We start from the raw sequence: 12,094 nt of genomic DNA on the forward strand, positions 1-12,094 counted from the left end.
TGCTCTGGACTTAAAGATATTCCTCTCCCTGACTGCAGTGCCCTCAGGACAATCAGGAAATTGTATCCCGGAAGCAAAGGCTCTGAAGACTCACTCCATGTAGCACCTGGGGAGCTGCTGCCTGCTGTTTGGAGCACCAGCATGGGGCCAGCCAGCTGTGGGAACAGGGGTTGGGGACTACTAAAGAAACACACCTTCCAAGTAACAAGGTGGGCCAGGCACCCCTGCCCCAGATCAGCTGCTGGGGGAGTGCCTCAGGGTGTGTATGGGGGTCCCCTGGATAATCCTCAGTGGCAACTTCCCCAATAAAAATCAGAACACATTCTCTTCCTGCACCGACAGGGGCCAGCACCTTCCCAGCAGTATGTGGTGGGCATTTTTGTCTGCTGTGCCACTCCACAAATGGACAGGCCATGGCAGAGATGAGTGGTGAAGGCAAGTGGCAGAGTAGAAGAGCCAGATGGGTGCCAGTGCCCGAGGTCCAGTGTGGATGCTATGAACCACAACCTGGAGAGGCCACTCAGGCCTAAGTCGATGTGCCAGAGGACTCCAGCACTGCCAGCTCTGACTGGACTGTCCAGCCTAGAGATGGCCCAAACACCACCCATCATCTGACAGTCAGAGGTCACGGCATCCGACGCAGCTTGTGCACATGGTCTGCAGACATTTCCAAGGCACAAGTGTAAAAGGTGTTTGGGGCCATGTGCTTCTGGCCAGATCACAAACTCTGAGGCTGGAGACACCACCTAGGAGGAACGTCCAGCTGCTGGAGGCCCTGCATACTTAGGTCTCTCTAGTACACCATCAATCTCCAAATCCCAGCAGGAACTGGGGAGATGCTTCCTGTATTCTGCACATTAGGTGTGAGCCTTGTTCCTGCACACTGTGACCACTTAGATGACTGAGCACTGCAGTGTCCCCTGGGCTGTCAGCTGGGGTCTGCACCTGGTGGCCCACACCCTCAAAGGTGATGCAGAGAGCCTCCATGTTCAAAGAGCATCTCTCCTCGAGACTCACTCCCTCCGTGATGGCTGGCCAGGACACAGGGAGGGAACCGACTTAGTCGACAACTCCACACAGCACTGCAAACAGAACCAGAGTCCATGATTCCTCATTGTCAGCAAAGTCAAGGTGGCCGAGGAGGGGCCTATCCAAGAGGAGGTAATACTCTCCATGGCCTCCAAGAGCCATGGTGGGGGAGGAAGAGGTAGCAGGTGCTCGCCCAGTGCTCCTGGGGCCTCTCCCCTTCTCACCAGGCTGGTCCTGAGGCTGAGCCAAGCAGACACCAAGACCACAGAGCCACAGACTCAGCTCCTTAGACAACCAAGCGCCAGCCCAACGGCCACCTCTCCAGTCAACTCCCAAGGACGCCATGCAGGATGCATCAGTGAAGGGGAGTTCCTTCTCTGTAGGACACTCCTGTGACAGTTGATTTATAATATTCTGGGCTCTGAGCCACTTGGGGCACAAGGGCACCCCAGTATGTAAGAGTGGTCACCTGGGCTCCCAAACACACTGAGCGACAATAGGCAGTGTGAAGATGGTGGGATTGCACGGCCACATGCTCCCCTTCCAAAGACCCTCTGAGCATGTACTTGGTAGGAAACTGTGTCATGTTTGGTGCTTGAAGTCAGAGGAAAGGGAAGGATTTATGATTCGGAACCCACCTGTCTTTACTCCTGCACAGCATCAACTCCATCCTGCCATGAAGCTTGGGCAGGAGGATTTGAGAAAAGGACTGAGGGAAGTCCTAGCGCCAGGGGTCAGGACATGATCTGGAGGCCTCGGCTGCTCAGGAGCCCTGTCCTCAGGATCTAAGGACTTCCATCCTCCCGGTCCCTCACTCAGCAGTGCTATGATTCTGCAAGTCAGCCGTCATCTGTGGGCGTCCACACCCCCAGGAGAAGAACAGGAGGCCCAGCCCATCTCCAGGCCACCTCACTGGGCTGCGGTCAGACTCAGGAGATGAGGCCCCACGATCTACACCAGCTGTGAAGGACCAGACTCGGGTGGGATGGAAAAGCAAACCCGTTCTCCACTGCCCTGGAGCCACCCACACCTCGCTCTGGATCCCCAACCCCCAAGGGTCTCCCTCAGACCCTGAGTGGACAGGCAGAGCGCCTCTGAAGGACCTGCCCTCCTCTCCAGGCATCTCTGTATGTGGTTATTTTTGGCCCCAAACCTACTCTGTGTCAGCAGTCGACAGTCAACATGGAACACAGCAGTAGGGAGAGGAGGGGAGGGGCCACAGGACCTGCCAGGGCCTCCTGGCTCTAGCAGGGATCTCAGCCCAGGCGTCACCTGTTACTGGGCCCTAGTGACCGTCGCACGTCTCCTCTGCATAAAGGCACTGCCCACACAGTCCCTCTGAGTGTGTTAAGTCCACCCTGAATCCCAGGACCACCCTGAAGCCCAGCTCTGGAGCAGCTGGAGCAGCTGGGCAGCTTGTGAATGGTGGGATCAATCTTTTGACTTTATACCAAGCAGCGATTTCTCCTTGAATTAGAAAGTTTTTAAGCCCAGGTAAAATGAACCTGATGGGCACGTCCTCCAGGAAAAGCTTCTAAATTCTGCACGAGTGTCTCCTGGGCTTGATTTGGGGCCTTTGAATGGAGCAGTTTTCCATTCCACTTTCTATCTTCTCCAAGAGAACTGAAGACCCAAGAAACACTGCAGCACAAGACCTGCCCCATGGTGCTTTCTTCCTCGAGTGCTGGGTGGACACACGGCCAGTGAAAACAGTCTGCACCCTGATCACTCACTGCTTAGGAAAACTGCACAAAAAGGAGGAGGGACTTCCCTGGTGGCATTCACCTGGACAGCCTCCCAGGTGCAGCTTCCTGCTGGGAGTGGGGACCAGGGTTGGTTTGAGGAGCTGCTTCTCCAGGTAAATGTCTAGGGCCTGCTCCACACATAGGCACTGAGCTGATTCATAGCTACGATAGAAACCCTCCTCTTAGAGATTATTTCTCTACTGCTGGACTTAAGATCCTCAAAACCCACCATCCCACCCATGTCGGCCACTGCTGATGTCTACTGGCCACTGAAGACACACAGAAGTTTCTAGAAGTTTTACTGGTCCTACCTGCTCTGACCCCACTGCCTGTTCAAGGAAGCCCCCTCCATAGTCTCCAGGGTCCTCCTCATTGCAGAATGGACACCTCTTCTCCCCTCTCACTACCTCTATTCAGGCAGGGAGTTAGATGATAGGAAAGGGCTCTGGAAACACAGTGAGTTAATCCACTGGGACACGGATTCCACTTTCCCATCCCACTTCCCTGCACACGGTGTGAAGACACTCAGCACCACCAAAGTGTGTCCTCAGGAAGGGCACCTAGGACCCAGGCACAGAGGTGTCCCCTAGCCCTCTGATCAGTCACTGCCTGAGGAGGGCAGTCTGAAGTCTCCCAAGGACATGGACTCCTAGTGCCACATCTCTCTCTCTCTCTTCTGTGCCCAGTGACCACTCTTGAACCTAGACATGGGACCAGTCCCTGGATGGTGGGGACTGTCAGTGCCTTACAGGGTGGGGCTGTGCCTGTCACAAAGGGCCTTCCATCATGGAATCTGAGGAGAGAACTGTGAGAGGCCCTCTGGCAAGGGTCAGTCACTGGTTGGCCAGTGAGTAGCTAGGACTGTCCAAAGACATGACTAAGAAGCTTCCTCCCGTGGATAAAGCTCAATGCCCATGCCCCCCTTCTGCGCCCCCACCCTCCAGCCCCATCACCCGCCTCCCTCCCCTGACCCACCAGGCTGCCAGCCCTCAGCCTGCTCTCCAGCTCAAGCCCTCCCCTTCTGGCCTCTGCCCCACCACCTTCCCTCCTCTGCCTTACATGGTCCCTTCCCAACACCCTGCCTTGAGGGGCTCTGTGCCCAGCTCTTCCTCTCTTGCTCCCAGACCACCCACTCGCCTCCCTGCTGTTCATCCGGCTCCCCTTTCCCATCGCTCCCCCATCTATACCCCCTCTCCTCCTCCCAGCTCTCCCTTCTAGATCCCCATAATCCAGTCCCACCCACAATCCAGCCTCCCCAACCAGGCAGCAGGGTTGACACACTCACCCAGGGGAGACGGTCTCCCTACTGTGGGTGCAGGTCACAGTCCCTGGGACTGCCTTTCCAGCAGCCTGAACAGGTGGACCCAGGGGTCACAGGAGGATGACAGCCCCACACTCAAACTGGAATCCACCCTTCCTGGAGACCACCTAAATCTTTTCTAGGAAATGACTGGCCAAGGTGAGATCCAGCTATCAGTCTCTTACCTGGGCCTCCCCACTGGACCTGGAGCCCCTCCCTGATGATGTCCAAGGGCAGCTCTAGTACCCAGGTTCTGATCTGAGAAGCTGGGGCAGGTGAGTCCAGTGCCTGCCTGGGGCCCTGGGAGGAGGGATCTGGGGGCAGTGGGTGGAGTCAGGGGACTAGGTTGCCCAGGGGAGGTCCAGGGCTGGAGACTGGAGCATTCCAACCAGGACTCTGTTGCCAGTAGACAGCTGGGACATTGTTGCCAGGAGATGGCAGAATAACCGGCACCGCCCCAGCCAGAGGGCACTTAGAGAGCCCCACAGCACCAGCATGGCCAGGCCATGGCTGGACACCAGAGGGAGAGGGTGATCCAGGATGAGGTTCATCAGAACCAGTTCCTGTGGGAACAGTATCTGCAAGAGCTGTGCACGCAGAAGCTGTACACGGAGTACCACGTGAATCCCCTGTGCAAGGGTGAGGACTAGGGGAACAGAGGTGGGACACTGCGGGGTGGGTTGTGGGCACGCAGGCAGCAGGGAGAGGCCTGCCCTGATCTCTGGTGTCCAGAAAGGGTGGATTCCAGGGCTGCCCGGCCTCCTGAGACACATCAGATGCATTGAAATGCATCCACCTCACAATGAGATCAAACATACTGCATGTAAAAAGGAATGCTTTTGCGGGGAGGGGTACTACGGATTGAATTCAAGGGCACTCAGTAAAGCCCCAGCTCTTTTTATGTTCTGTTTGAGACTTGAGCCTCCATAAGTTGCTGAGACTGGCTTTGAACTTCAATCCTCCTGCCTTAGCCTCCCAAGCTCTGGGGATTAAAGGCATGTGCCATGGCACCCAACTGGAAATGGCTTTTAATATTTTTGTTTTTGATGGAATTACATTTTTCAGGGCTTTTATATTTTGTTTTTGTTATATTTTGGTTTCATTTTCATACACTAAAGGGTTTTTTTAGGATTTTAATATCATCATAGCCCTTTCTTTGGAAAGGTCAGGAGAGTGGGCTCTGGTCAGTGTTCCCTGTCATTCAGGTAAAAGCACCCTCCCCTCCACTCCTCTCACCCTGCACACTCCTGTGAGATCCATCTCATCCTATAACATCAACAGCCCCTAAAGGACACTGGGCCTCAGATGAGCTCCAGATCTTCCATCTGACCACCTCCCAGCTAGCTACCTTGGACTCATCATTAGGGACCTCAAACTGGCCCTCTGGAAAGCTAGGGGCTCTGAATCCCTTGCCCACCCTCTGCTTCTCCAGAAGACCCTGTGGCAGCACAAGGCAGCTGGGCCCTTCCCTCCCAGGTGAGAAGCCTGAGTCAGCCCCGGCCTCTGTCCCTCTGTCCACACACCTGGCAGTCACAGAAGCAGAATGGCTGCTGCTTCAAATTTCCCCTGACCCTTGTCTGTTCCTACCTCAGGGAAAGACTCCATGATACACTGGGGGTGTACCCACCTCTCACTTAATTCCACCCTCTGGACAGCAACTGGACCTGCCCCTCTCCAGCCTCACCTCCTCCAAATTCCTTCCACAAATACAGTAGGGCCTGCCCCCCTCCCCCACCATTGCTAGGCTCCCTCTCAAACTCCTCTTTACCTCTGAACGGCTCATTCCACAGCCCCCTATGGTACCTGCCCACCTGCTCCTCCTCCCTGAGCTCCCCCCAACTCTCTACCTCCATAGCCAGCACCCCCGCAGCCTGGCCATCTGCAGGAGACTTAGTGACTTCATTTTGCTTAGAACTCTTCTGGCTGTCTTCTGTCCCCACCACTGATTTCAACAGAAAAATTCACTTCTGTTTAGGTTGGTTCATTCCAACAAGCTAAATAATCCCTCAGGCCACATTCATTCTGGGAAAAGTGATTTCCTCCAGTTCTTTCCCTTGGGCACAGGATTAATGTGGCCACTGTGGTGAAGTGAGAAAGTACTGTAGCTTGCATTTCTGTTTACTTGTACTGTAAAGAAAAATATTATCTTTTTCTAATATGCAGATAATATTACATACAGATGACATACACATTTCATATCTTAGGGGCGCATGCTCAGAAGACTTTTTACTCCTGGGCATGGTGGCATACACCTGTATCCTGGCAGCAGGGAGGCTGGGGAAGGGAGATTGCAAGTTTAAGGATGACCTCAACAGAGACCGCTCTCAAAATAAAAGAAAAGAGGGCTGGATTAGGGTTAGGGTTAGGGTTAGCTCACTGCAATAAATAAATGAGTGAATGAATAAACAAACATAAATCCTAGTAGACTGTGGCTTGTGGCCACTGCCCTGGACAGTGCCAGGCCAGACCCTAAGTCCTCAAGAGCTGTGGGACCTTGTTTCCAGCACCCAGCCAGAACCCCCCAGGCCCAGGCACTACGTGGGTGCAGAATGGGAGCCTGGTCTAGGGTGAGTGGCGGGAGGCAGGGGTTGGGCTCTGACCTGCACTGTGTCCCTGCTCTTCTCCAGTTCACGCAATCACCAGGAAGCCCATGTCGTGGCATGATAACTTGGAGGAACCTGAAGATGGTAAGTCCTTGGGTTGGAGACTTCGTGAGGTGGGGCAGAGAGAGGCAGGGGGCTCAGAGAACACGCAGGCAGAGTCGCTGCAGGGAACCTCAGGGTCCTCTGCTGTGGTCTCAAGACTACTCTACTGACCAGGCTCAGAGAAACTGATGTGCAAACACATGCCAACTCATTACTGTCATCCACAAGAGTCCCCATGGCCTGAAGATAGGAGTCATTCATTCACAGATGTTCAGATGTTACTTACACGGGTTCTGAAGGCCTAGGAACTGGATTCATGTCCTGGTGCTGCCACTCCTTAACTGCAGGCTTCTGCCAGGTTGTTGACCTCTCAGCCCACTTCTTAGAGTTGTTGGAAGGACCAAGCAAAACACCACAGGTGCTTAGAGCTGAACCCGGCTCACCATGCTCAGTAAACACAGGCCTGTTCATGTTTCCACTTTCACTTGGTGACAGGCAGTGGGGTGGGCCTGGGGGTCTCAACACAATCAGACAAAGGCAAGAGGGCAGCCTGTAAGTGCCTCCACCTGTGTGTGGGGTGGGATCATGGGCAACAGTGTGGAGAACAGGTGCCTCCGTCAGGCAGTGATGTGGGACTGTTGGAGCAGGTGGGCACAGGTGGTCCAGGGTGTCAGGTAGGAGGCTGTGGAAGGACCCTGCATAATGGAGAGGCACAGGAGAGCAGCATCCACATGTTCTGAGAACAGAGGAGTCGATCTCTGTCCCTGCCTGCCCTGGACTCCCTGGTGACCCATGACTGTCACAGCCCTGCCCCAGGGTCCAGAACAGTGCCTGGCACAGTTTGCACTAGACACATTTGCTGACACATGGCTGAGAACCACACGTCCCTGTCTCAGGCCCTGGCTCTGCACACAGAATTCTGTGGCCCTGGAGTGGTGTGGCCAGGAAAAGGACACGGGCAGCTTCTAACTTGAGACTCCTCTCCAGTCAGGTTTCTGAATCTCATTCACCACGCTGCTCAGAGACCCCGGAAGAAGTACCCAGAGACACAGATGGAAAGTCAGGAGATCGGCTGGGAGGCAGAGCCCTTGGTAAGCGAGGCCCCTGCTCCGGGCAGCAGTAGGAACACAGGGTGGAGCGGGCAGTGGCTGAGAGCAGAGTGGGCAGCCAGCTGGCAGGGGCTTGAATTCTGTCCTTCTTGGTATCCTGAGACCTGGGGTGAGCTTCTAAGCCACTGTGTGGTGCTGATCCTGTTCATAAATGTGGACACCACAGAACCTGCCTCACAGGGTTGCTGAGAGGAGCAGTACCTGGGACAGTGCCCAGCACACAGCACCTGCTCAGTAAACGTGGCCAGGCTCCTGTGATGCCAATGGGGAAGAGCAGAAAGGAATCCCTGAGCCCTGCCTGGGACAGTCAGGTGCTGCTCCAGACAGAAGGATGTCTCCAGGGGGCCCACCACTCATAGAGAAGAGCTCACCCCAAAAGGAGGAGGTGTGGCTCAGAGCTGGAGAAGCAAGGCCACACGGAGGCAAGGGACAGCCATGGAGATCTAACTATCAGTGAAAGAGGGGACTTCAGAGGAAACTGCTCAAGACCTTGATTGAACATGAATAAAGAATCAGGGGTCAGTGATTTCTAAAGACCACATGGAAGGCTTGATCCAAGGGGGGCTGTGGCTAGGGCAGAGGCTCCAGCAGGGTGGGCAGCTGGACAAGCTAAGGATGGAGGGGTGTGTGGGGTGGGAATCACTGGGGGGAACGTCTGGGTGACGGATCCTGGCTAAGCTGAACTGGCTGGATTCTTGCTGAAGGCAGGGCAGGGACCAGACATGCTCTGGGGGACAGACGGCAAGGAGCCCACAGACACCCAAGACAGTCAACACCCAGGATGGTGGCTCTCGCTACACTGCTCAGCTGGAGTTTTGCTGAAACTGGACGATGCAGAGGTGACCAGCAAGAAGGAGGTGGGAGGGAAGGGAGTCTGGTGAAGACAGGTCTGCCAAGGGGACAGTGTGTATCTTAGCAAAGCACCAGAGAGCTGGGGGCTTCACGCACCATGGGAAGGTTGCTCCCTGCACCTCAGGGCGTCTCCTGCAGTCAGCACACACCACAGGAAGGACGAGTGTGGGGCCCAGCCAGGCCTGCCCTGCTCAGACCCTTCCAGGCCTTGAGGATAGAATGCTGTGTCTGAATCCCAAGGGGCCTGCCAGCACTCAGTCTGTCCATCACACTTGTGGGGACAGTGCCCTCAGGTGGCACAGGGAGCAAGGTAGGAAGTAAGCCCCCCAAATTAGATCCAGGTGTTGTGGGAACATCAAAGGTAAAGAAGCTGGGCTTTCAGAGCCTTGTGCTTGGGGCAGAGGATGTGATTGATGTGCTCCATGGGCCCCAATGTGAGGACCCCTGTCCCTGCCAGGACCTTGCCCTGTTCAGAGCACCCCAACCTCAGCCCAGGGACCCCTGGGAAGTAAGGCTCAGTGGGCACCTCTTTGCCTTGTGTCTCTGGGTAACACTTGCTGAAAATATATCCTCATGTGGGGTGTGTGTCCAAACACACACACCAACACACACTCATACACATTCACTCACACACACATACACACACACACATACACACACACTCACACATGCACATACTCACACACACACACTCATGCACACACATACACACTCACACACAATACAACACACACTCACACACATATACACTTACACACTCACAACACACACATACACATTCACAAACACTCACACACATTCTTACACATTCACACACACATTCACACACACATATACACATACATACTCACATACACACACACATTCACATAACACACTCTCACACACTCACACACATACACAATCACTCTCACACACTCATACACTCACATTCACACACACATTCACACACACAGTCACACAATCACACACATACACACACATACACATTCACACAACACATTCACACATAACATTCACATACACACTCATACACTCACACACATTCACACATACACACACACATTCACTCACACATCCTCACACACATATTCACACATACACACACATTCACACACACACTCACACAATCACACACATACACACATATACATTCACACATAACACACACTCACACACACTCACTCTCATACACACACACTTATACATGCTCACACTCCACACACGTACACATTACCACTCATACACATGCTCACACACTCACACATGCTCACACACTCACACACATACACACACATACACAAACTCACACATACACACATACACAAATTCACACATACACACACAAATTCACACATAACACTCTCACACACTCCCCCCACACACATAAACACACTCATTTACACACCCATTTACACATACACTCATATACCTACACACACTCACAATCACACATATACACACATTCACATACACTCACATACGCACTCACACACACATACACACATCCTCATACATATTCATGCACACACACTCCCACACACATTCACACACACACACTCACACACACTCACATACACAGATACACATTCACATACACACACTCTCACACACACACACACGTACACACAAAAACATTCACATACACACACACTCCCACACACATTCACACACACACACTCACACACACTCACATACACAGATACACATTCACATACACACACTCTCACACACACACACGTACACACAAAAAACATTCACATACACACACACTCCCACACACATACACACTCCCACATACACTCACACACTCACACTCATACACACTCACACAGACATACACTCACATACACATATACACACACTCACACACACATAAACACACTCATTCACACACACATACACACATACAAACACACATACACACATTCACACACATATACACACTCACACACACACTCACACTCATACACACACGGACATACACTCACATACACACATATACACACTCACATACACATATGCACACTCATTCACACACACATACACACATACGCACACACATACACACTTACATTCACACACATATACACACTCACACACACACTCTTGCAGACTGGGATGGGATGAGCACATCCCTGAGTGACCCTCAGGGCAGCTTCTCTAAGGTGGCTGTGCTGAGGTCCTCCCTCTCCCTGGCTCGCTGTGACCCCCCCACCACACTCCCTTTCCATTCAAGCACCTGAACACCTAGTGTGTGCGGGTGCTATCCGGGGACAGGAACAGCACCGCCCCCACCTGTCCCTGGCGCCCCAGCATAGAGGCCGCTGGCTCTGGGCAGCCTGGCTGTGGTGCCCGCCTGCCTCAGAAGGAAGAGGAAACGGTGTAGACAGGGAAGTGAACCTCAGCACAGTTGGGCCACGGTGGGGCAAGCAGCTGCCCTGCTCCGTTAGTCCTGCAGGACTGGACAGTTCACAGGAACGAAGCCAGGAATCGGCCTTCCCTGTGTCCACGCAGCAAGAGGCACCAGCCACAGATGTGCTTCAGTCCGACTTCCTGGGGCCCAGGGGTGGGGTGGGGCCACTTCTCAGCTTCCATTTTCCCTGAAGGAAGCTGGGATGAGACCAGGTACCAGGAAATGAGAGAAAACACAGTGAACCGGGGCATTTGATGCAAGGTCCCCGGGACCTAGGACTTCCGGGGCGGGGGGGACCCGCAGGCTGCCCTCCACGTAGGCAGCAGGCAGGGCAGAGCCCCAGGTCTGTGGAGGTGACGCCCCTTGCTCTCGGGACGCTCTAAGCGCTCTAAGCGCTGGTGTCGCAGTTTCACTAGCAGCATTGAGCAGGAGAGCCCTGGGGCCACCTGTGGTCAGGGAGGCCCGATTGGGTCCAGGTCTTCGCCTCCTGACCAGCTTATGCTGCCTCTGCCTCCACCTAGGTCAGCCCGGAGCGCCAGGACCACAAGATGAATCACTTCAGGGTCTACAAGGACATCACTCTGTACAAGGCCAAACTGAGGCTCCTGGGGGAGGAGGACCACCGCAAGTAGCGCTCAGCGGAAGGGCCGGCCTTCGTGCTGAGCGCCGAGTGCGCTGTCCAGGGAAATAAAGGTGGTTTTGCTAGAAAGCAAACCTGCAGCAAATCTTATGACAACTGAATTGAGACGGAATTGCTTATTAATCAATATATGGGGAATAACTTTTAAATTCTCCACAAGTACCGAGTAAGCTTGATTTGGGGGCCTTTGAACTGAACAGGTTTTCCCTTCCATATTCCAATTTTTCCAAGAAAATGGAAAACCTGAGAAACATTACACAATGATGTTAGTATTTGGATTTGAAATGCCACCTGAAGGCTCCTGTGTTGAAGACCTTGTCCACATGTAGCTCCGTTCAGAGGTGGGTGCTGGGAAGTG

General features: G+C 53.6%; 1 protein-coding gene across 1 annotated transcript; it reads left to right on the forward strand.

The window, feature by feature from the left end:
* Positions 1-4,580: 4,580 nt before the first annotated feature.
* LOC308655229 (cilia- and flagella-associated protein 144-like) lies at positions 4,581-11,728 on the forward strand (the record flags this gene model as incomplete). The annotated part of the gene is made up of 4 exons (XM_081305166.1): positions 4,581-4,713; positions 6,702-6,761; positions 7,707-7,810; positions 11,618-11,728. The coding sequence occupies 4 exons, from the start codon at positions 4,581-4,583 to the stop codon at positions 11,726-11,728; spliced, it is 408 nt and encodes a 135-aa protein (XP_081161292.1).
* Positions 11,729-12,094: the final 366 nt, after the last annotated feature.

Source organism: Spermophilus citellus (genome assembly GCF_964194105.1).
Source record: "Spermophilus citellus genome assembly, chromosome: 1".
Classification (NCBI taxonomy): domain Eukaryota; kingdom Metazoa; phylum Chordata; class Mammalia; order Rodentia; family Sciuridae; genus Spermophilus; species Spermophilus citellus.